The following is a 26,556-nucleotide window of genomic DNA, read 5'->3' as shown; positions in this document are numbered from 1 at the left end:
TGTTTCAGGAAGTCTTGCGGCAGCTTGTTGTGAAGCAAAACCATTCTAGTGCCTACCATCCACAAAGTCAGGGTGCTTTGGAACGATTCCACCAAACGTTGAATTGTTGCTATGAGCGTGACTGGGAGGAGGGTTTGCCCTGGTTATTGTTGGTGGCTCGTGAGGTGGTTCAAGACAGTCTAGGTTTTAGTCCCAATGAGTTGGTTTTTGGCCATAAAGTGCGTGGACCACTGGCTGTACACCATGATGGTCTAAAAGGGGGGCCTGATCCACCTCAGTGGTTACAATATGTAGATGGTTTTAGATGTTGTTTATTTTTAGTTGGTCAAACAGCTAAAGAAAACTTGAACAAAAAAGAAGATGAAGCGTTTGTTTGATCGAAACACAGAGTCTCGTGTGTTTTGTCCAGGTAATCAGGTATTAGCCCTGTTGACTCTTCTTGCTTCTCCGTTTTGTGCAAAGTTTTCAGGTCCATATACCATTGTATGTCAAGTATCACGCCAAAATTACTTGATCTCCTGGTGCACACAGTTGTGTCATGTTAATTTGTTAAATCCTTTTTATCCTCGTTCTAATGTGTTGGAGAGGGCTCCTGTAACAGTTGTTGTAGCTTTGTCTGTGATGGAAGTTGCTGAGGATGTTAAAGCACCTGAGGATTCCAATTTGCAGCCCCGACTTAACAACTCTAAAACACTTGGAGGATTTTGTACAACATTTGTCTCTTCACCAAAGAGCTGAACTGCTAGCTTTGATTTCAGACTTCCCTATGTTGTTTTCAGATTCCCCTTCACGCACTCATTTGATAGAGCACAATATAGATGTTGGCAATGCAAAACCAATACGCCAGCATTTTTATCATGTTTCTTTGGACAAACAACATCATCTTGAGTCTGAAATATATGGTCGAAAATAACGTTATTAAATCTTCCTTTTCAAGTTGGGCATCACCTTATTCACTAGTGGGAAAGCCAGCGGGAAGGTGAACAACAAAAGGTGAACAACGTAACAAAACCAGATTATTTTCCATTGCCCTGAATGGAAGATTGCGTAGATTCTGTCAGCCATGCTATGTATGTCAGTAAATTAGATTTATTAATCCTTTCAAGCGTGAGTTTAAAATATTCTAGCTGAACCCCCAGAGTGAGTTTTTTTAAAGGTGACTGTTATTTTAGAACGTTTGCCCTTATTGTTTCCATGGTGACGAGTCATGCTTGTCATGTAACACACCACAGCCACAATAACACTGTTTGACAGATGTATCAAAATTTGGTTTTTCCTTTTTTATTTAAAATATTCACAAACTTGCTTACCATGTCATCAACTATCTGATATTTCGATTCTCAAATATGTGTAAGTGAGTGTGTTTTGTCATTTTTAAAACCTTTATAATTGAACTTTATCTTGATCTATAACGTGAGATGGGCGCCACCATCTTAGTTTGCGCCGCAGTTCGCAGAGGCAGAGTCCTGTCAGTAGGATTTACAGCACGTGAATTCATCAGTTTCTCCCGAAATACATGCAAGTAAGTGGCTGGTGAACTGGAAGAATAATAGAGTAAACTTCATAGTTGCTTAGGCCCACTATGTGTGTCTGATATGAATAAACGTCGGCAAATTATATTTGAATGGATTGTTATTGCTGCTTCCACTGATGTCTGACATCAGTGTGTATTTTACAAACTCTAAATGTATTGTGTACCACAGTCCCTTACAGTGACTCAGTGCTAGAACCAATCCAGCCCCTTGCCACGTGGGCCTGGCAGGCCAACCCCCGGAGTGTCAACTTGGGTGCTGAATACAGTAAAACGAGGTTATGTACTCCAATTCGCTCACCGGGCCCCGTTATTCAACAGTGTGGTCCAAACCTCTGTGGAAAACAAGGACGTGCACGTCCTGCGTTCCGAGGTGAACACCATGCTGGCAAAAGGAGCCATAGAGGCGGTTCCCCCAGCACAGAGCGAGTCAGGCTTCTACAGCAGGTACTTCCTCGTTCCCAAAAAAGGCAATGACCCACTGACTTGTGACATATCCCAGATATTGTCCATCCTTCAAGACTTAACCCTCTGGGGTCTGAGGATTTTTGGGGCCCTGGAGAAATTTTGACATGCCCTGACATCTGTGCTTTTTTCAGTTGCTTATAAATATATTAATGGCAAAACTGTCATTACACTGTATTCAGCATGTACTAGTCTACCATAATATGTGAGCAACATGTATGTACATGTTTATATTTTTGAGAGAATAACCTTTATGCGTGGTTATTGAAAAAACAAAAAACTTAAGTCACTGAAATACAAAGACCCGCATAATGACCTACATAATGACCTGCATAATGAGCCCTTTCAGTCAGGTAGGCTATGTGAGAGGACACTAAAAAAAAATCAAAGTACAAAGTAGTTTTTTTTGGTAGTTTATTCGGAATATAGTTAACAATATAAATGAGACACATTTTGAATAAATGAGGGCACATTTTGAGTATACAGTTTTACCTGGAAATAGATCCTGTTCAAAGATATAAGTGAACATCACTTACCTGGCATTCCAAGGTGTTTGGTGTTTCTGCACTGGAGAAAAAAAGAAAAAAAAACCTTTCCTGCTTCCCATCAGTGATCTCACCATTATATTCATTCAGAATGTCCAGTGTGGGCCAATATCTGGTCACTATGATTCTCAAATCTGTGAGATCAAAGAAAAAACCCTCTGTGAGCATGCTGATAACAGATATTTATAATGTTTTTGAAAGAAGTCTCATGATCATCATTTATTTGATAAAAAATACAGAAAAAAACAGCAATACTGTGAAATATTATTACAATTTAAAAATAATGTATTTCTGTGATGCAAAGCGTCTAAACATTCATATTACCTATATGGTGTTTTACTATACCATATTACCTATATGGTATTTCACTCATCTCAGTATAGCAATATAGTTTGGGAATAGCTATGGCAATTTACTAAGTTGTGTAGTAAACAAAACCCCACGTCGATCTGCCCCATTAATTCACACTGAGACACACAAAACTTGCAGGATTCATATTAAAACAGTTTTTTTTTGCGGTTCAATATTCACAGACACTAGGCTATACCGCGATTAGAATAAAGAATTTGAGAATAAAAAACAACTTACCTTTCACAATCATCGGCTTGAGTTGATCCTCTAAATGAAAGTGAAACCAGCTCTTCCACTGAGGTAAATCCTTTTAGAATTATTCCTCACCGCATCTCAAAACGATGAAAAGTACATGAAACTGACTAAACTTGATGCCTTTTTCCGAGCTGATGCGGGCGTTCTCTCTGCTGCATTGATCGCCTCAGAATTTGCGTCTGAATAGCGCGAGCGGTCCGTGGGTGTGGCCGCATTAGTGGTTAATGACCTGAGCCTCCAACATCTGACATGTCTCTCTTTTCATACAGATTACATAAACAGAGAATATTTGTTTTTGATTTGACTTACATGATTTAAAACCTGACATTTCAACGTTTCTTTAGACATAAGTCTCATTTTTATGTCATTAGTATTCACTACGTTACAGTTCATTTTCTGAGAACTATCAGATTGGACTTCATTCAGAGAGAGACTGCGGCTCGCGCATCATGTTAGTTTTCTTTTTTTTGCAAAAAGCACAACGTTTTGTTTTTACTCTGAGTGTACACAAATAAAAGACGACATTTCACAGATTAGAATGGTATATAACTCTTAACTGATATGTCCAAAATTGACAGAGTATTTTTAGTCTCTTTCACACTGATAAGAAAAAAACTGAGGTGGTATCGCCGGTGATACCGCCGACTCCAGGGTATTAATGGATAGAGGCCGTACTCCCTCTACCCTTAAGGTCTATGTCGCAGCTATAAGCAGCCTCTCATGCTCCTATAGCAGGGCAGTCAATAGGGAGAAACGACCTTGTTTTGCTTCCTGAAAGGGTCCAGGAGGTTGAATTCTCCTCACCCCCTCACAGTTCCTACCTGGGACCTATCTGTGGTTCTTAGAGGCCTTAAGGGCCCTCCCTTTGAACCAATCCAGACTGCCGACTTACGACCCTTGTCGCTAGAAACCTCCCTACTGCTAGCTTTAGCATCGGGGGATCTGCAGGCACTCTCGGTGAGCCCCTCTTATCTTGAATTCGGGCCTAACGACTCCAAGGTCGTCCTGAAACCAAGACATGGATATGTCCTGAAGGTCCTATCCACACTCTTTAGGGCGCAGATGGTCGTTCTCTCCGCTCTTCCTCCTTCCCAGGATGAACAGGAGTTGAACCTACGCCTCTTTTCGTCAGGCGGAACAGCTTTTTGTCTGCTTTGGTGGCCGCACGAAAGGTCTTCCGGTCACAAAGCCCAGGCTTTCCAGATGGATAGTCGACGCTATAGCACTCGCTTACTCCTCCTTAGGCCTTCAATGCCCTTTAGGTGTGAGAGCGCATTCCACGAGAGGCATGGCCTCCTCATGAGCATGGTCCTGTGGCGTTTCCATTGCCGACATCTGTGCAGCGGTTGGCTGGGCCTCGCCATCCACATTTGTCAGGTTTTATAATCTAGATGTTCCTGTGCTTCAGACACAGATCCTTTTCTGCATAAGCCTAACTGCTGTGGCCAGCTTATGGTTTTCCATTATGACATCGACCATGTCCGGGTGTAACTATATTCTGTGCCCCCTATATGCACCCTGGGCCCTGCTTGTTTCTTGGCTTAGGGGCTTGGGAGGATGACTACAGTGTTTTCAGCCCCATTGCCTGGGCTATCCTGTCCTATGGGTATCTGTCGCGAGCCCTTTTCAAGTGCTCTGCACTGATGCTCGGTCGTCCCCCTGCGTAACACAGCGTGATGGAATATCGTCCTCATCTGCGTCTTGTCTTATGTATAATAAGACGTTCGACGCAGTACTAGTGTAGTATCGAAAGGGAACGTACTCGGTTACTAACGTAACCTCGGTTCCCTTAGATATGGAACGAGTACTGCATACTTTGCCGCGCTACTCGCGAGACGCCTCATGCATCGCTTCAGTCGCACCACGCTGTCATTGATTCGTTTACTTTAACTCCACGAACCAATGGCCATGCAGTTTTCACTGCGTGAATGATAAAGTCTTCAGAAATTGGAGAAAAAGGAGTTTTCCTCATATGCGTCTTGTCTTATGTATAATAAGACGTTCGACGCTGTACTCGTTCAGTATCTAAGGAAACTGAGGTTATGTTAGTAACCGAGTACGTTTTTGGGTATGGTGGGCTATTACAGGAAATTTTGCCTAAATTTTTCTTCAGTGGTAGCCCCTTTCACTGACTTGTTGAAGAAGAACTTGAAATTTGAGTGGTCTTTACAGTGTAAACAAGCTTTTGACCAGTGTTAATTTTGACAGCAAATTTTGATTTAGTTTTAGTCATAGTCTTTTTACTAAAATGCCATTTAGTGTTAGACATATTTTAGTCATTGGAAATTGTTTTAGTTTTAGTCTAGTTTTAGTCGACTAAATATCATAATATTTTAGTCGACTAAATCTAAATCTAAGTAACTATATATAATATTTAACCACGAGACAGTTTTAACGTGTCTCTCAAAATCTTCAGCGACCCCTATGATCTCAGTCTCCTCTCCGCCTCAGCGCGAGTGGGACCCGAGCCACAGAAGCCTGTCCCTCTTCCCACGAGAAGACAGACAGACGAGACTGGAGCTTTCTCAGAGGGAAACGCTCACAGTGCATGCCCTCTAACAAAGAATGCACCAGTCTTGTGTGTTATCGAGTGTCAAATGCTTATGCTCACAGTGCATGCTAACAGCTCTCTCAAGAACTGAGCATGCATGCTCTAACAAAGAACACACAAGTCATGTGTGTTATCGAGTGTCAAATATCTAAGACACGGATTGTGCACACAGCTTGAAACGGTTGCTTTAACAAGCCATTTTTACGTACATTTGAACAGCATGCTTCAAACAAACAGTCCCTAAAGACGAAAAAAGGGTGACATGTTCTCTAGGCACCCCTTATATACTTTCTGGTCGCACTAGTATGACATCATAGGCTGTCGCTGGCCAATAAGATTGCCGTGATTTTACAGTTGCTTGCATACCAGTCACGAAGAGGCCTTCCCCAAAGTGTCTCAGAATGCGGTGTGAGTTCCCTTTCTAAAGGGAAGCTGCATTTTTCATGGACAAAGGAAAGATACTCCTCTCAGAAAACATACAAATAAAGATACTTTTAGATGTTTAATTGCTATTTGGAGCATTGGGATCACTAGATGACAGCTTACTGAACTAATTTTTGTGAAAACCTCAAATTCAATCAAAATTGACATTTTTGACTTGTTTTGCCTGTAGCTCAAAATTAGCCTGTGCGCATTCTGACTCATTTTGCCAGTACGGGTCACAAATAATGCATGGGCCAAAGATGAGAAGCCTAGTCTGATGGAGCAGTGTGAAAGAGAACAGAATGAGGACAAGCACTACCTTAATGAGTCGACGTTTAATGAGTTGTTGATCAGCAGAAAGAAAGCCATGATTTATCTTAGGGAAGACCATCTGAGCAGGTGAAAGAGGTCAAAAGGGGTTGAGATCAAAGGTAAGAGAAGTTGGAGAGGAGAGTTGCATGAGGTCCCAGAAAGAGGAAGAGGAAAGGAAAAAAGGTACAAAAATAGATTAGATTTAAGTAATTGAGTCAGAGGACCCAATCCAGTGCCTTCATGCATTAGTAAAAGTTGACATTTTCCATGGTGGCAGCAATGGAAGTCTGAACTGCTTTTGGCAGCAAAGCCTGTAATTACCTCCTCATATGGGTGCTAGGACACCTACTCTGACAGAGCCAATCCGAAGAAACATGTCAATTTCTACTCACTGAAAGCACTGTCATCACAGTTTTCTTTGAAGCCAAGGCAGACTCCAGGAACTGCACACACTGAAACCCATAATACAGATTTATGTGTCTCTGTCTGTGGGCTCTAAATGAGATGTTTACATAGTCAAGCCATCTCAAGGGGGCACCTGTAATTAACAGGACACAAATAATTCTGTCACTATAGATTTAAACATCGGGTAGGGGTGGATTTATGCTGAACCAAAGATACCAGCTCCGAATCTCTTTTACGTATTCCATTCATAGAATCCAAGCACACAGTGGTCAGACTATTTGGTGGTTAGAAATATGAATATTGTTTGTAATTAATCACGTATCACTGGTTTATTAGGGGAAACAAATAGTTGCTCAGCTGTGAATGCATAAATTCCTGTCACCACACTGCATAATAATGACAACCCTGGAACTGGGAGAGAGGGTCATGATGAGTGAAAGTATTTTTTAATTGGTTGGAATGGATTTATCAGACACAATTGTGTTTGGGCCAAGTCTTTCACTGCATAGGCACAGAGGACAAATGCGTTGTTTATACATCTCAGTGTGTGTATCATCCATAGTGTCTGCCTGAGCAGTTTGGCTGAGCCAACAAACCTTTACAGACAGGATTTGATTGCTGTGTAATGCAGCCAAGGTGGGTAGACCAGGTAGTCCCTGGGGACAAACAGCATAAAAATGGCACAATACAAACACAACAGCACAGTATGACAATAAAAACCATACACTCCATAGAAAGGCATGCGCTTACCTGTTTTTTTTTTTGGTTTGTTTGTTTGGGGTTTTTTTGCATTTGTTTTGTACGGTGGCCCAGTAGTGCACAACACAACGAAATTAAAAAAGTAAACATAAGTTCACAACACAACGGAAACAAGCCACAACACAACGAAATCAAGCCACAACACAATGAAATCAAGCCACAACACAACAAAATCGAGCCACAACATAACGGAAATGCTCCCGGGGCTCTCAGAGCTCGGTTAGATTTTCTTTGCCACTGTTCTATAGAGTCGACAGTCTTACAAAGATATCAATACCATGATTAGTTTTAAGTATGTTAACATTGTATATCGACATGAAATATTAATTCAAAATCACCTATGTGCACAATAGCTTCATATTTATACCTGTGAATGATCTGACGCGCTACCACAGTGGATGATGAAGGGAAAGTCTGCCAATTCCACCAAGTGGTTAAAACAAATAATTTGTATTCATTACAATGACTTTGCTTTAACATTTAAAAACAGACATGTTCAAATTCCAAAGCTTGTTAGTTGCTGTTGGTAAGACTGACTTACAACAGGTGACATTTTGTCAATACCTTGCTTCATATACTTACAATAAACAATTATTTTCAGGAAAAAATCACTGTAATTCACCAAAAGGTTTTTTTTTCTCTCCAAAGGTTGTAGTAGTGACCAGTCTGACTTATTACAGGTGAAATTGTGCCAATACCTCCTTTTATGTACAGTACACAATTTGTGTGTATATTTTTTTTTTTTTTACTGTAATTCACTGAAAGGGTTTTTTTTCACGTTCCAAAGCTTGTAGTAGTTTCCTATTGGTAAGATTAGACTTGCTACAGGTGAAATTATACCTCCCTGTATGGATTGTCAAAATGTACCAATAGAAATCTTACCAATAGAAACCTACTACAAGCTTTGGAATTTGAACATGTCTGTTTTTAAATGTTAAAAGTAATTTTAATGAATACAAATTATACGTTTTAACCACTTGGTGGAATTGGCAGATGTTCCCTTCATCATGTGCCGTGGTAGTGCGTCAAATCATTCACAGGTATAAATATGAAACTATTGTGCACGTAGGTGATTTTGAATTAATATTTCATGTCAATATACAGTGGTTACATACTATTAAAACTAATTGTGGTATTGATATCACTGCCGACTCTATAGAACATTGGCAAGGAAAACTAACTTTACCGAGCTCTGAGAGCCCCCTAGTGGTCGGGAGCATTTCCGTTGTGTTGTGGCTTTATTCTGTTGCATTGTGGCTCGATTTTGTTGTTGTAGCTTGATTTCGTTGTGTTGTGGCCTGTTTCTGTTGTGTTATGGCTTGATTCCATTGTGTTGTGAACTCGTGTTTGCTTGTTGTGCACTACTGGGCCACTGTAGTATCAGTTTGACTCAAAATGGCAAGTTTAAAGGGGTTTTCTAATTAGCAAAGAGGCTTTTACACACTGCGAAAAGAATTTTGATTTGATCTCAGCAGTGTACTTAGCCTTAAACAGATCATAGGTATTTCTTAATCAATTACTTTGGATTTATTCTCAGCAATGCACTTAGCCAAACACATATCATAGGTATTCTTTTCTAATTTTCTTTGGATTTGTGCTCTTGTATTGCAGCCTGGTATCATAGTTTATACGTAGGTATTAATACGTAACTTTCAAAGACACAAAACATACATTTTTGTATGTTTGGATAGGTGCTGAAACGTACGATATGGACAGATTGGCAGCATTTAAACATAGCATTATTGCGTTTTTACAGCAAAAAAATAAAAATAAAAAATATTTACGAATCTTTCATGTCATAAAGATATATGTATAATTTCCCTTTTATCGCTTATACCCATTTTTTCCCCTTTTATAGATAAGTGTAAGATCCCTAAACCCCACCCCGAACCTAAACATACCCATTTTATATAGAATATTAAAAGAATAAAACATAATGGACAGAATGAGTAGGAAATGACAATTTTAGTAACAATATAGCAGTAAAACGATATTTTGAGCCGCTAATCCTACACCTACCCCTAAGCCTACCCATAACCATTTCTTAAAACTACGTACTGTTATAAATATGAGAACAACAGACAAACAAGTGTAATCACAATCATTTATTTATTGCGAAAAAGTCAAAAACGGTACCAAATGTAGTTCAAATGATGATGAGTTGCAGTCATCTTTGGCGGTAATGGTTTTTTATGGGGTACAGAGCAGAATTTAAGTTATTAATCCATGAAAATATGAATCCAGCTTCTCTCCGTGAAAGCGCGCACTAATTTCAAATGTCATTATACTCAACACGGCATGTTGCAATTTGTGACGATGCAGGTGAGAGCCAATGAGTGTTCGATATCAGTGCCGTAAACCATGTCGTAAAGCTTCTAGTGTGTGCAGCTTTCAAATTTGAATCATAACGAGCGCGGTCTTTGACCGTGACGGTCGCTGTTGGGAATGTAGATGAAGATCGCCGGATAAAGGGCTGAATTTGGATCTGTTTCTTGCAAACATATGGGTTCTAAAGATTTGTATTACAGCGAACAAATAAAATGGATGTGATTTGTGAATTTATGTTGTGCTTACGGTTGTATTGTCAGTCGCTGCATAGGAAAAAAACGCATTTTGTGTCTCACAGCAAACAAACCAAATATTACAAAATGGTTAAACAATTACAGAATTTTTATTCATTTTAAGGCTTTAAAGTGCAATCTTGTTTAACATTATGTAATCCTCCGAAACGAGTTTGCAGCACAAGTCACGAACAGAAATGTTATTTAATATTAACTATAGATGAGTAAACTGCATTTAATAAATGCAACTAAAAAACACGTATTATATGACAATTGAATTCAACAGAATGAAAACTTTAATGCCACGATTTTAATATTAATACATGGGAATTCATACACGTTCACCTTTGATAAGTAAATAACATTCAGAGTCTCATTCATACCTACTGACAATTTAGTGTCTCAAATTCACCCATGCTGCATTTTACATGGTGGGATTTTGGATTTGGAAACCCACACAGAAAGGCCTCCTGGTTCAGCCGGGACGCAAACTGGGGACCTTTTTGCCTACTCATGGAATACTATTCTTAAAACAAAATTAATTGAACAAATAAATAAACAAACAATATATGGATTAAAACGCAGAGAAATATAATGTTTATGCGATATTCCATCCCACCATGTCAAAGGAAGCAATTTGAATTGCATGGATTTAGTAGATGGAAGCAAAGGAAACCACATGGTCTTCTGTTTTGATGATCAAGCAAAGTGCACTTGCAAACAAAATACACTGACAAAACAAAGTAGTGATAACTTCAAGTAATGTGTCATTTGGAAAAGAAAAGGGCATCAAGCTAATCCCCACACAAATATTCATTCAATTGAAAATAAGAATAGACAAATATAAAATATGTATTATGATTACTGGGGTAACAGCTGAATAGACTTTTGCATGTAAGCTTTTTGATTTATGGTGTTCTTTTACCAGACTTGTCTTGTGTTTCAATAGCTTTGATCAATTTGTATTGAGACAGCACAGCTTACTATTGGTCCACACCACCTTTTACAAGATGCCTGTGGTTAATATAGTCCTTGGTTTGGGTACCATTTTCCAACTCTACTGTAAGAAAGCATGTCTTACAGTTATGTTCTCTATACTTGGGAAGGAAAAATGTTCTGTCTTGACAATGTTAACATTGCTGGAGTCTTGGTTCGACCTTCCACCTCTGTTAAAAACCTGGGTATAATCTTTGACTCATCTGTCTCTTTCCTTCCACACATCTCTTCACTCACTAAGTCTGCCTTCTTTCACCTCTGTAATATTGCATGTTTGTGTCCTGTCTTAAATATCAATGATGCTGAGACACTGGTTCACGCCTTCATTACTTCCCGACTCGACTATTGTAATTCTCTTTTCCATGGTTTATCAAACACAACAATTAATAAGCTCCAATATATTCAGAACTCTGCAGCTAGGGTTCTCACTTATTCAAAGAAATCTTCTCACATTACTCCCATTCTACACTGACTTCATTGGCTACCCGTTCGTTTTCGTATTCAGTACAAAATACTCCTCATCACATTCAAAGCACTTCATGGTCTTGCCCCTCAGTATATTTCTGATCTCATTCATACCTACTCTCCCGTTCATACATTAAGATCTCCTGATACTGGTCTGTTGTTGATTCCACAGCATAAGTTAGCATCGTTTGGTGGTCAGGCATTTTGCATCTCTGCCCCCACACTCTGGAATTCCATTCCCAAACACATTTGTGATCTCTCATCATTACATGATTTCAAAACCCACCTTAAAACATATCTTTTTGTTTCTTGTTTCTCTGACCTCTGACTGTACGATCTGATTCATGTTATGTATTTTATGTTTCCGTATTGTTTTTCTGTCTGCTGTCATATTTATGTGTTACAATATTGTAAAGCGACCTTGAGTTTGCAGAAAGGTGCTATATAAAATAAACGTATTATTATTATTATTATTATTATTATTATTATTTATTTTAAAAAAATCGGATAAAAGACCCAGCCTATAAATTTTTTTATGAAGTATTTGCTAAATTCAAGTTGTTCGCCAGTCCCAGTCCACCTGTCTTGGGCTTTGTAAATTCCTTAAAGGGACATTACATGAAAAATCAAACTGTCTTTGATCTTTTGACATATAAGAGGGCATTGTACTATAAACAAATACTGTAAGTTTCAGACCTCAAAAATTCCTCCTCACTACAAAAATAGCATTTGTTGAAACCAAGCTGCCAAAGCAACTCGTTTTCCACTTCCGTCCATTTGTGATGTGACACTGGGACAAATATTTACATTTCACCGCTTCCACAACAACACTTCAACCCCTTTTTTATCTTATCAGTTCAATAGCAGTGAAGTGAGGAGAGAGTAAGAAAAAATATAGCTGCAAGCAGTGATGGCAGGCCCAAGCCTGGTGGCACTACCACCCCAGTGGCTTCAGGGCAACTGTGCACGGCAGGCAATAGGCATTTAAGACGGTTAAACATAAAAGGACTATTTCAAAATCATTTGAATACACCACATTTACTGCAGCAGTTGGTGCCCATAACCCCCCCACTTTTGTCAAAAGGTGGCGCTACTGAGCACCTCCACCACGCCCGTTTCTAAGGCTTTGTCCATGTCTACTGGTCGACAATATTGATGTGTGTGTCGAGTTTCATGCAATTTGAAGCATGTTAAGAGCCTCAAAAGCACTCAAGAATATTATTAAAGTTTGATGTTGCCATGGCAACAATAATTTAAAAAAAATCACAAATATATTCACAGGTCTACATCTGCCATGTTTTGACATTATTGTGATGAAGTTTGAAGCAAATAGGAAAAAAAGCAAAAAAAAGAGGGTGATCTCAAAGCATTTTGAAAGTGACACACTTCCTGCTGCCAGTTGGTGGCGCTATAACTTTGACTCACAATAGTCACATCCATGCGATCAGACTCCTACAACAAACACACAGCTGAAGTTTCATAATGAATGTATGCATAAGTTATAACACACTTCCTGTGTACCTTTTCTCGCCATAAATTCGTTGCCTCGCCATGGCCAAACTGTTAGAGATATCAAAAATCCGCTGGCAATGTTACATCCTCAATATCTTGACTTCATGCTGACCAAGTTTGGTGGTGATTGGATTAATCGTCTAGGAGGAGTATATCAAATTCCGGAGCATGCGTTTTTGAAACAACCCGTAATAGCCGACTTCCTGTTGGGGTGGCGTATAACTTAGAGCACGAAAGTTGTTAGGCCCGATGAGGTCTATATGTGTACCGAGTTTCATACTAATAAGTGCAAGCGTGTTTGATATATGGACCAAGTTTTCGGACTTTGTTCAAGGGGGTGCTGTCAAGCCCCCCTGCCACGCCCGGGTACTTGCCTCTGCGGCGTCCTAATGGCCTCAGATTCCAATGTGTGTGCCAATTTTCAAGAGTTTTTGAGCATGTTAAGGCCTACAAAAAGCCCCGGATGATGGAAAAAAAATAAAAGCAATAATAAATATAGCTGCAAGCAGCGATGACGGGCCAAAGCCCGGAGGCACCGCCACCCCGGTGGCTACAGGGCAACTGTGCACGGCAGGCAATGGCCATTTTAAACAGTTAAACATAAAAGGACTATGTCAAATTTAAACCACATTTACTGCAGCAGCTGATGCTCCTATGATCACAAACCACAACAGCCACATCCATGAGATCGTTTAAATTGAGATGACTTTCATGTCACAGAATGTCATAAGTCAATTTAAAATGAGTGCAGAATATCATCCTAATCTGACATGTCTGTGTTTTTTTCTCAGACAACCCCTATAAAAATTCTAGAGCAAATTACATACTGTTAGTTGTGCAAACTCCACAGTGCTCTGAGAAATCTAATCCAGCCTTAATGCGAATATCTGTGATTGCTGATGTTGTATAATCCTAACACTTCTCTTCATGTGTTTTTTGACCTCCTGAGCTGTTGTTTGTGCACCAATCTTATGCACCAAAAGCATGCTTTCATTTAATTTTAATATCTGTGGTATAAGAGGAAAAATAAAATGAAAAAATTAATAAATAGAGTCAAATCACAGAACCTGCAAAGACAATTTTAATGTCAGTCTCAGGTAATAGTAAGGTACATGTCTAGATTTTTCTGCTCACTTATGCAAGTTTATTTTAAACAGCCACTTTTATAATAATGTGGAATTTACTGAAACAGGGGTTTTTAAAAATTTAATTATATCAATAATTAATTTAAAAATTCTAACTATAATTGTAAAAAATAATAATTGTAACTCAAACAACATTTAGAAAACTAGTCCTGTCCGAATAGTGATATAGTGTTATGGTTCAGTTTCAAATGAGTGTGAAGTTCTCATTTGCAGTTCAAAATTTTTATAAGTTCATCAATAAATAAGTAACCAGTAAAAGAGTTAAAGACCACCAATCAAGATTGTAATACACACACAAACAGGGAGGGGAGAGAGAGATATATATATATACACAGACAGTGATACAGACAGAGACCTACACACAGACACCCCCCACCCCCACAACACATAAAGTAGTCTTTGATAAATGTTTAAATATACCTGCACAAACAGTATAAAATAAAAACTAAATCATTCTTCTGTCTATATAAACTATTGATCTAGTGCTTGATTTATCCAACCCTGTTTAAAAATAGGTATATGCTGCCCTCTAGTTGTTACTCTATGTATGATATTTATCCATTTTTCAATCAAATATTATTAATCTGTCTATTTTTAACTTAGACATGCTTTTTAAATTGAAAAAAAATAAATAAAATGTGTTTATTTCAAACATTTGTATTATTCTATATATAAATTAATTGTGTATAGTGTTTTTTTTTTATAGAAAATATGAGTCATTCCGTTTTCCTTTTTTGACATTACTTCAATCTATCACCATGGCAACATTGTTCGATATATCCATTATCCATTCTCAATTTAACATCTTCAATATCATAGCACCATGGTAAAAAATGTTTGGTCTGAATCGAATAAACCTCCTAGAAGTAAAGAAGTTTAAAATTCAGAGCCTGTTTATTCAAAAAAATCCACATTCAAACCAAAATAGCTGACTTACTGTTGGTCTGAGGTAATGACTGTAAATTAGAAAGTTGTCCGGCTTAATGAGAGCAACATGTGTGCCGAGTTTGGTGACTGTAGGTTAAACTAACCCCCCCCACTTTTGTCAAAAGGTGGCGCTATAAAGGCCCTGCTCCCCGCCCGTTTCTATGGTTTTGCCCATGTCTACTGTACGACACCGCTGGTGTGTGTGTCGAGTTTCATGCAATTTGAAGCATGCTAAGAGTCTCAAAAGCCTCCAAAACAAATATTAAAATTTGATGCGTTGCCATGACAACAGTGTTTAAAATATCAAAAATCCTGTCACAGGTCTACATCTGCTGTGTATTGACATTACACTGATGAAGTTTGAAGCACATCAGGTAAAAATAACAGAGTGATCTCAAAGCATTTTGAAAATGACACACTTCCTGCTGCCAGTTGGTGGCGCTATAACTTTGACTCACAATAGTCACATCTATGTTATCAGACTCCTACAACCAACACACTGGTGAAGTTTCATAAAAATCAATCAATGTATGCAGACGTTATAACACACTTCCTGATTCCCTTTTCTCGCCATAAATTCGTTGCCTCGCCACGGCCAAACCGTTCTAGATATCAAAAATCTGCTGACAATTTTTCATCATCAATGTCTTGACTTCATGCTGACCAAGTTTGGTGGTGATCGGATTAATCACCTAGGAGGAGTATATCAAATTCCAGAGCATGCATTTTTCAAACAAACCATAATAGCTGACTTCCTGTTGACCTGGCGTATAACTTAGAGCACGAAAGTTGTTAGGCCCGATGAGGTCTATATGTGTACCGAGTTTCATACTAATACGTGCAAGCACGTTTGATATATGGACCAAGTTTTCGGACCCCGTTCAAGAGGGCGCTGTCGAGCCCCCCTGCCACGCCCGGGTACCAGCTTCTGCCCAGCCCTAATGGCCGCGTATTCCGATGTGTGTGCAAAGTTTCAAGAGTTTTCGAACATGTTAAGGACCCCAAAAGTGCCAAAAACATAGAAAAAATAATAATAATAAATATAGCTGCAAGCAGCGATGGCGGGCCCAAGCCCAGTGGCACCGCCACCCCGGTGACTTCAGGGCATCTGTGCACGGCGGGCAATAGGCATTTAAAATGTTTAAACATAAAAGGACTATTTCAAATTCATATGTGTACCGAGTTTGGTGACTGTAGGTATAAATAACCCCCCCACTTTTGTCAAAAGGTGGTGCTACTGAGCCCCGCCACCACACCCATTTCTAAGGCTTTGTCCATGTCTACTGGTCTGCAATATTGATGGGTGTGTCGAGTTTCATGCAATTTGAAGCATGTTAAGAGCCTCAAACACACTAAAGAATATTATTAAAGTTTGACATGTTGCCATGGCAACAATATGTAAGATATCACAAATACATTCACAGGTCTACATCTGCCATGTTTTGACATTATTGTGATAAAGTTTGAAGCAAATCGGGTAAAAAAAAAAAAAGGGTGTTCTCAAAGCATTTTGAAAGTGACACACTTCCTTGATATATGGACCAAGTTTTCGGACTTTGTTCAAGGGGGCGCTGTTGAGCCCCCCTGCCACGCCCGGGTACCAGCTGCTGCCCGGCCATGATGGCCGATGATTCCGATGTGTGTGCAAAGTTTCAAGAGTTTTTGAGCATGGTAAGGGCCCCAAAAATGCCTGAATAGTCGAGAAAAAAAACAATCCTCCTAAAGAAAACAATAGGGCCTTAGGCTTCGGCCCTAAATAATCCTAAAGAAAACAATAGGGCCTTTGCCTTTTACAGGGCTTGGGCCCTAATAATAATAATCCTTAAGAAAACAATAGGGCCTTCGCCCTTTACAGGGCTTGGGCCCTAATAATCCTTAGGGGAACAATAGGGCCTTTGCCATTTACAGGGCTTGGGCCCTAATGAAAAGGCAATGAAACTATGAAAAAGCACCCAGTCCATATACATCCCTTGAGGGCCATTTCCGGGCATGCATGACCTATATGCATGACTTAAAAACAAAAAAATTGGCACACACATCGGCATCTGCGGCCATTAGGACGCTGCAGAGTCTGGTACCCGGGCGTGGCAGGGGGGCTCGACAGCGCCCCCTTGAACAAAGTCCAAAAACTTGGTCCATATATCAAAAACGCTTGCACGTATTAGTATGAAACTCGGTACACATATAGAACTCATCGGGCCTAACAACTTTTGTGCTCTAAGTTATACGCTGCCCCCAACAGGAAGTCGGCTATTACGGGTTGTTTGAAAAACGCATGCTCTGGAATTTGATATACTCCTCCTAGGCGATTAATCCGATCACCACCAAACTCGGTCAGCATGAAGTCAAGACATTGAGGATGTAAAATTGCCAGCGGATTTTTGATATCTCGAACAGTTTGGCCGTGGCGAGGCAACGAATTTATGGCGAGAAAAGGGAATCAGTAAGTGTGTTATAACTTATGCATACATTGATTGATTTTTATGAAACTTCAGCTGTGTGTTCGTTGTAGGAGGCTGATCACATGGATGTGACTATTGTGAGTCAAAGTTATAGCGCCACCAACTGGCAGCAGGAAGTGTGTCACTTTCAAAATGCTTTGAGATCACCCTCTTTTTTTTTTTTTTTTTTTTACCCGATTTGCTTCAAACTTCATCACAATAATGTCAAAACATAGCAGATGTAGACCTGTGAATGTATTTGTGATATCTTAAATATTGTTGCCATGGCAACATGTCAAACTTTAATAATATTCTTGAGTGTTTTTGAGGCTCTTAACATGCTTCAAATTGCATGAAACTCGACACACACATCAATATTGTCGACCAGTAGACATGGGCAAAGCTTTAGAAACGGGCGTGGTGGACAAAAGTGGGGGGATTATTTTTACCTACAGTCACCAAACTCGGTACACATATTATTCTCATTAAGCCGGACAACTTTCTATTTTACAGTCATTAGCTTCAACCAACAGGAAGTCAGATATTTTGGTTTGAATGTGGATTTTTCACACTCTCTCTCTCTCTCGCTCTAAACATGCTCGAAAACTCATGAAACTTTGCACACGCATCAGAAGTAATGAAAATTTACATCTGTTATGGATCTCAGAATTAGGCGTGGCAAAATGGCTCGATAGCGCCACCTACAAAATTTCAACGGAGTGCCCCTCGCGCTACATTTCACGTACAGGTATAAAATTCGGTACACACATGTAACATCCCAATACCTACAAAAAACTCTTGGTACGAAATCTGAAAACCAACAGGAAGTGAGATATTTAAAATTTTCTCTGCAAAATCTGTGCAGTTTTTGCCATTTTCACACGTTGTACTTTAACGAACTCCTCCTAGAGCTTTAATCAGATCAACATCATATTTGGTCAGTCTAATCTAAAGGCCTTTGCGACGTTAAATTGCGAAGATCTAGAGTTTTCGCTGAAGGGCGTGTCCATGGCGGCCTGACAAAATTTTGATGTTTCGCCATGAAACAGGAAGTTCTTGTAAATCGTGTATACAATGTTGGATCTGCCCCAAACTTCACATGTTTTATTAGAGTCCTAGCCTGAAGATATCAACATGGCACTATTCAGTGACAGTCATAGCGCCACCTGCGGGCAACAGGAAATGACATGTTTTACACTGTGATTAACTCCTAGTAGATATTTAATCAGAACCACATCATATATGGTCAGTCTAATCTTAAGGCCTTAGCGATGTTAATTTGCAAAGATCTTGAGTTTTCGTTGAAGGGTGTGTCCGTGGTGGCCTGATGTTTCGCCATGAAGGAGGAAGCTGTTGTAACTCAAGCATACAATGTCTGATCTGTCCCAAACTTCACATGTGTGATGAAAGTCCTGGCCTGAAGACACCTATATGCCAATTTTCACTTAGTCATAGCGCCACCTGCTGACAACAGGAAATGGCATGCTTTGCACTGTAATTCAATCCCACGAACACATTTCAATATGTCACAAACTACCAAACATACTAGAAACACGTTAAATCATGCAACACTCTGCTAAGTGCTAATGTATGCAATTAACACCATGAAACAGGAAGTTGTTGTAACTCAAGCATACAATGTCCGATCTGCTCCAGACTTCACATGTTTGATAATAGTCCTGGCCTGAAGTTATCTACATGGCAATATTCAGTTACGGTCAAAACGCCACCTGTTGGCAGCAGGAAGTGTGCCACTTTGAAATGACTTTGCCATAATTCTCTTGTAACTTTTCTCGCCACTGTTCACTGTTTTCCTAAAGCCAACGGGTAGCGGTGAGCCCGGGTGCGAGGGCCCTTTCATCGTTGCTTGCAGCTTTAATTAAGGCCCAAACACAGATGGTGTGAGGACCCTATTGGAATTGCTCCGTTTATTATTATTATTCTTCTCCAAAGTGAATCGCATTTTTGAGGGCCTGAACATGCTCGAAAACTCATGAAACTTTGCACACGCATCAGAAGTGGTGAAAATTTACATCTGTTATGGGTTTCAGAATTGGGCAGGGCAAAATGGCTCGATAGCGCCACCTAATGAAGTGCCCCTCGCGCTACATTTCACGTAGATTTTGAAATTCGGAACACACGTTTAACAGCCCAATACCTACAAAAAAGTCTCTTGGAGCAAAATCTGAAACCAAACAGGAAGTCAGATATTTTGAATTAACTTGCCATTTTTTGCCATTTCCAGACGTTGTACTTTAACAAACTCCTCCTAGTCCTTTAATCAGATCAATGTCATATTTGGTCAGTCTAATCTAAAGGCCTTTGCGATGTTAAATTGCAAAGATCTAGATTTTTCACTGAAGGGCGTGTCCGTGGTGGCTGGACAAAATTCGATGTTTCGCCATGAAACAGGAAGTTCTTGTAACTCGGGTATATAATGTCGGATCTGCCCCAAACTTCACGTGTTTTATTAGAGTAGTGACCTGAAGACATCCTCATGACAATATACAGTTACAGTTATAGTGCCAACTGTGGGCAACAGGAAATGTCATGTTTTACACTGTGATTAACTACTCATAAAGATTTAACCAGATCAACATCATATGTTGTCAGTCTAATCTTAAGACCTTAGTGATGATAAATATCAAAGATCTTGAGTTTTCGTTGGAGGGTGTGTCCGTGGCAGCCAGACAAAGTCTGATGTTTCGCCATGAAAGAGGAAGCTGTTGTAACTCAGGCATACTATGTCTGATGTGCCTCAAACTTCACATGTGTGATAAGAGTCCTGGCCTAAAGACATCTATATGACAATATTCAGTTAGTCATAGCGCTACCTGCTGGCAACAGGAAATGGCATGCTTCACACTGTAATTCAATCCCAGGAACTCATTTCAATATGCCACGAACTACCAAACATGCTAGAAACACGTTAAATCATGCAACACTTAGCTAAGTGCTAATGTATGCGATTAACGCCACGGAACAGGAAGTTGTTGTAACTCAGGCATACAATGTCCGATCTGCTCCAAACTACACGTTTGATAATAGTCCTGGCCTGATGACATCTACGTTGCAATATTCAGTTATGGTCAAAGCGCCACCTGTTGGCAGTAGGAAGTGTGGCACTTTTAAATGATTTTACCATAATTCTCCTGTATTTACTCACTTACATGCATGTCGCCCACTTTTCACTGTCTTCCTAAGGCCAATCGGTGGCGGTGAGCCCAGGTGCGAGGGCCCTTTAATCGCTGCTTGCAGCTTTTATTTTTTTTATTTTTTTTATGAGTCCATCAAACAACTGTGGTAGGTCAGAATCAGTCAACAAAGACAATTCGTAGACAATTGGAAAAGTTTTGGGGGCAGGTCTGACCTGTTTAAAAGAGATGGGGCCAGATTTCCTAACAGCTTGCGCCAGCGCAAACCTTCTATTGACGTTAAAAAAAACTACTGTCAGGATTTACTAATGATGCGCTGTGAAAAATTTTTAATTAAAAGGCATGGACACAGTTATTTTTGTGGCTGACCTTAGTGCATATGCTTTTATAGGAATTTCCCATTCAGACACAAAATTTATGGGAGGAGTGTATTTAAATGAATCACTCAAGATGATTTACTAATGTTTGCTCTAGTCAATTTACTGGTATTTGCTACATTACTTACCGCCCAAAAAAAGCATGTCTTAAACCAGACGTTAATTTGCACTGCTCTTGGTAGATTACATTGGTCATAATTGAAATGATCCGGCTGCATCTGTGTTCTTTAATTTGCGCATCAGCAGTAGATCACACATAGAACTTTCCACTCCCATCTGCGCTTTTTTGGAATTGCGCTCTCACACTAATTTGCCCTGTTTAGTAAATCTGGCCGATGGTCTTCATCCCTTCTGGGATGGTGCCGCTCTTCTCTGTAGTAATATGGCACATAGTCTTAGAGTTGGCACTTGACAAACTGGAGCCCAGTTCAGTAAGCAGACAGACTGGCTAAATGCCTTCTGCCACAGAAGTCAGATAAATCCCAACACAGAAGCTCTTTCACCTAGATATCATCACATAGAAACTGTGTCTGTTCCCCAAACCCATTTAAGTGTAAAAATTTAACAAATAAAAAATGTACAAATATATATTTTAATACAGATGAACAAAATTATAAAGCTTGGTTTGCTGAATATTCAGAGGTGGGTAGAGTATCCAAAAACTGTACTCAAGTAAAAGTACAAGTTCTTATAGAAATATTTACTCAAAGTAAAAGTGAAAGTAATAATCTTAATAGTTACTTGAGTAAGAGTAAAAAAGTATCCAATGAAAAATTACTCAAGTAGCTAGTTACTAGTTACTTTGTAACATATATATATATATATATATGTATATATATATATATATATATATATATATGTATATGTTAAGTTTCATCTACTCACCTAGGCTGCATTTAATGCAGAATACAATAAAAAGTAAAAATAGCTCCGTAAAAACAGTAATATTGTGAAGTATTAATACAATTTAAAATAACTGTTTTCTATTTTTTAATATTTTAAAATGTAATTTATTCCTATGTTGGCAAAGCTGAATTTTCAGCATCATTAGGCTACTCCAGTCTTCACCGTCACATGATCCTTCAGAAATCATTCTAATATGCCTGCAATACCGGAGGCTGCACTTTGAGGACCGCAGCAGTTTCAGGACCGCATTTCTAGGACCCTAGTTTTTGTGACAGCGCCATCTAGTTTTAAATATTTAAACAGGGTTACCAATGTGAGTAGGTTTAAGGATTGGGGTTGGTTAGGACAATATATCAATTAAATTGAATCAGTAGCATTACCAATGGGTAGGTTTAGGGCTAGGGGTTGGTTAGGACCAGGGCTCTGAACCGGTTCAAGGAACGAAAACGAAAAACGGAAACGAACAAAATTTTGACCGGAATGTAACCAGAAACGGAAACTAAATAAAATTTAATCGTTCTGAACAGAAACGCTAATTTGAAATGGCCATAACCGGTTAATAACGTTATTTTTTCGTTCTATTTAATATTTTGATTTGGCAGTCAACCAATCACTAATTCAAACAGTACAGCCTATGCAAATGTGACGCTGACGCATCCAAAGTGTGTGAAATGCCCGCGCTCAGGCTCTACAGTGAGTTCACACAACGTCACATCACGCACATGCAGCGCTTCTGTGAACGGAGAAAACAGAATAAAACAATAGGTCTACATAACACATATAAAATAAAAGGGAATATTTAGGCCTATAGGCTACGCGAAATATTTCACTATATAATTAGGTCTACAGATTAACAAAACGAAAGTGGTTCACTGTGGCGCACTCCAAAGATCTAGAAAAGGAAACAGACATTCTGCTTGTTTCCGTTATTTAAGTGTCTTTTGTAAATGTATGAATGATGTCTTGCTTTTACCTGTCTGACCATAAATTACCAAGTACAGTTTGCGGTCTTAGAAGGAAAAAAAATTCCATTGGTCGCGCCGGCGCCTCACACGCGCGCACACAAATTCTTGCATTGCTTACTTAATATCGCAGCCTGTTAAATAATTTAAATAAAATACAATCTGCTGTTTAGAACCCGTGACCACCGCCTCACTGTGCTGTTATGTAAAGGATGATGTCGATAATGCGAGTGAAGTACAAAGCTTACAATAAATAATAGTTTAGCATTCGTCTCGAAAATGGAAACAGTGACAAATGAGAAAGGTAGGCTTCAGATTCACTTTAAATTAATTTGTTTAGCATCTTATTTAGTTTTATTTATACTAATAAATAAACCCGTTCCCTTGCGATACTACATGGGTACTGCGTCGTTCGTCTTATTAATCAATATAGTTTATTAATAAGACAAGACGCTATGGGGAAAACTCCTTTTTCTCCGATTCTGAAGCCTTTATACAATCACGCAGTGTGAACTGCTCGTGCATTGGTTCGTAAAGTTTAGGAAAACGAACCAATGATGGCGCGGAGCGCGCAAGCCAATGGCAAATCGATTTATTCTCCTTCAGCGACGCAGATATCATCTCTTCACTTGATCTACGAGACTTGAAGCTGCTCTCTAGCAGCCTGCAGCTCTCTCGCCGCTCACAGCTCACCGCTCAGATCGCTTCTGTGCAGCTTGCCGCTCTCAGGCAGCCTTGTTTCCACGCCGCTCTCAAGCAGCCTGGTCAACGCTTCGCCCCCGAGCTGCCTGCAGCGTCGAGCGAGTGCACTTCGGTGTATCCTATTAAAAGGAGAGCTTTCATAGAGCAAATTTCTGCGACGTTGTTGCAAATGTTGCACCGGCTGTGGCATGTGCAGAGCCTCTCTGCACGCTGATGACGGGTTTTCGCTACTGTGCTCAGTTGAATATGACATGACGTTCTTCCCTGACTTAGGCGAGACTCATGATATATATTCACCCTTAAAGAGTGCTTTTTCCAACGTTTGTTGCAAAATGCTGAATTTCTGAATGTGTTGCTTGCCGGCCACACCCCCGCAAGCACGTTCATTGAAAAAAGGCGCGAGGGCGAGCTCAATGCTGACAGTGTTGTTTGCCGGCCACACCCCTGCGAGCCATGTTCATTGAGGGCGTGTGCTCTCACGATGAGAGTGCTACAACAAGCTCAATACTGACAGCGCTCAGCTGTAATATGATATGAAGCTCTCCCCTGACTCAGGTGAGACTCTTGGAATATATTAACTCTGGAAGAGCATATTTCTCTGGTGTTTGTTATTAAATACTGAACTTCTGAGCGCTTCGCTTGCCGGCCCCGCCCCCGCAAGCCGCGTTCATTGAGGGAGTGTGTTCTTACTACAAGAGTGATAGAACAATCTGAATGCTGACACTGCTCAGCTGAATATGACATGATGCTCTCCCCTGACTCAGGTGAGACTCATGGTATATATTCACTCTGAAAGAGCATTTCTCCAGCGTTTGTTGTAAAATGCCCAATCTCTGAGTGTGTCATTTGCCGGCCATGCCCCACAAGCCACGTTCATCGAGGGTGCGTGCTCTCACTACAAGAGCAGAAAAACAAACTCAATGCTGACAGTGCTCAGCTGAATATGACATGACGCCCTCCCCTGACTCAGGGGAGACTCATGGTATATATTAACACTGAAAGAGCATATCTCTCTAGTGTTTGTTATTAAATGCTGAACCTCTGAGCGCTTCACTTGCCGGCTCCATCCCCGAAAGCTGCGTTCATTGAGGGAATGTGCTCTCACTATAAGAGTGCTAGAACAAGCTCAATGCTGACAGCGCTCAGCTGAATATGACATGATGCTCTCCCCTGACTCAGATGAGGCTCATGGAATATATTAATTCTGAGAAAGCAGATTTCTCTGGTGTTTATCAAATGCTGAATCACTGTGCGCTTCACTTGCTGGCCCCACCCCGCAAGCCGCATTCAGTGACCCAAACAGCCTCGTATGTGTTTCCAGTCGCCCCGTTCAATTCCGGGTGCTGGGAAAATGTGTTTATTGCACACAAAGGGCCGTTCTAGCGCCCAAGTGTATAACCGCTGTGGTAGCGGACAAAAAAAAATTCTCTTCCACCCCATGTGTGCACCACAGTCCCTCACAGTGACTTAGTGCCAGAACCAATTCAGCCCCTCGCCACACAGGCCGAGGCCTGGCAGGCCATCCCCGGAGTGTCAGCTTGAGTGCTGAACATAGTAAACGAGGTTATGTACTCCAATTCGCTCAAAGGGCCCCGTTTTCAACGCCGTGGTCCAAATCTCTGTGGAAAGCGAGGACACGCATGTCCTGCGTTCCGAGGTAAACACCATTTTGGCGAAAGGAGCCATAGAGGTGATTCCTCCAGCACTGAGCGAGTCAGGTTTTTATAGCAGTACTTCCTCATCCCCAAAAAGGATGGCGGTCTCAGACCCATTCTCGATCTCAGACACCTGAACAGGGCCCTGATAAAGCACTCATTCAGAATGATCACTTTGAAGCAGATCTTCCCGCAAATACGCTCGGTAGACTGGTTCTTTACCCTGGATCTGAAAGAAGTTTTTTACATCCAGATAACCCTCCATCACAGGCGATTCTCGAGATTCGCCTTCAAAGGGGTGGCATATCAATACACGGTCCTTCCATTTGGGCTATTGCTGACTCCCCGCACTTTTACGAAGTGCATAGATGTGGCTTTCTCCCCTCTGAGACAGATGGGTGTGTGCATACTGAACTACCTCCATGACTGGCTCGTTCTGGCCCAGTCAGAGGTGGAGCTAATATCACACAAAATATCCTCAACCACTTAGAGTGCTTGGGGCTCGGTCAATTTAACAAAGAGCTTGTTATCTCCCAGCCAACGTGTGTCATTCCTGGGGATAATTTTAGACTCAACCCACATGAGGGCCATGGTCATTCCAGAGCGTTCTCTGGCCATTCAGCAGCTCGTACAAACCTTTACATCTGGGGCTTCTTTGCTGCTCAGGATGTTTCAGAAGATGCTAGGTCTATGAGTTCAGCATCTCCGGCTCTGCAGCTGGGCTTGCTTCACATGCGCCCTCTGCAGCTCTGGCTGAAACCATGGTCCCGCCCCTAGTCTGGCAACATGGTTGTTGCTCGCTTAAGGTTACCAGGCGTGTGTCACGACCCTGGCCCCTTGGATGAACCCTGGCTGGTTCAAGCAAGGCATGGCAATCGGGGCAATAGACAAGATGAAGGTTGTCTTCACAGATGCTTCCAAGGTGGTTTGGGGAGCTCTGTGCAACCGACCGTCTGGCCTTTGATGCTTGGAACAGCCCGGAAAGCGAGCTACATATCAACTGCCTGGAAAGATGGCGGTATATTGAGCTCCCCAGGCTTTCCTTCCTCTCCTGATGGGTCACCATGTCTTGGTCAGGTCAGACAGAATGACGGTGGTGTCCTTCATAAATCGCCAGGGCGGTCTCTCTTCAAAGCAGCTATAGCAGCTTCTCAC

The 26,556-nt window shown here is 40.5% G+C and overlaps 1 protein-coding gene across 1 annotated transcript in view; it reads right to left on the bottom strand.

Annotated features, from left to right (window-relative positions):
- Positions 1-26,556, bottom strand: part of LOC127515652 (collagen alpha-1(XXV) chain) — a 378,235-nt gene that overhangs the window by 257,596 nt on the left and 94,083 nt on the right. Inside the window, exon 4 of the mRNA XM_051899532.1 lies at positions 6,441-6,512. Coding sequence (XP_051755492.1) covers positions 6,441-6,512 — 72 coding nt within the window. The remainder of the gene's footprint in view (positions 1-6,440; positions 6,513-26,556) is intronic.

Source organism: Ctenopharyngodon idella, chromosome 7, assembly GCF_019924925.1.
Source record: "Ctenopharyngodon idella isolate HZGC_01 chromosome 7, HZGC01, whole genome shotgun sequence".
Lineage (NCBI taxonomy): Eukaryota > Metazoa > Chordata > Actinopteri > Cypriniformes > Xenocyprididae > Ctenopharyngodon > Ctenopharyngodon idella.
This window is presented reverse-complemented; position numbering and strand designations above follow the sequence as displayed.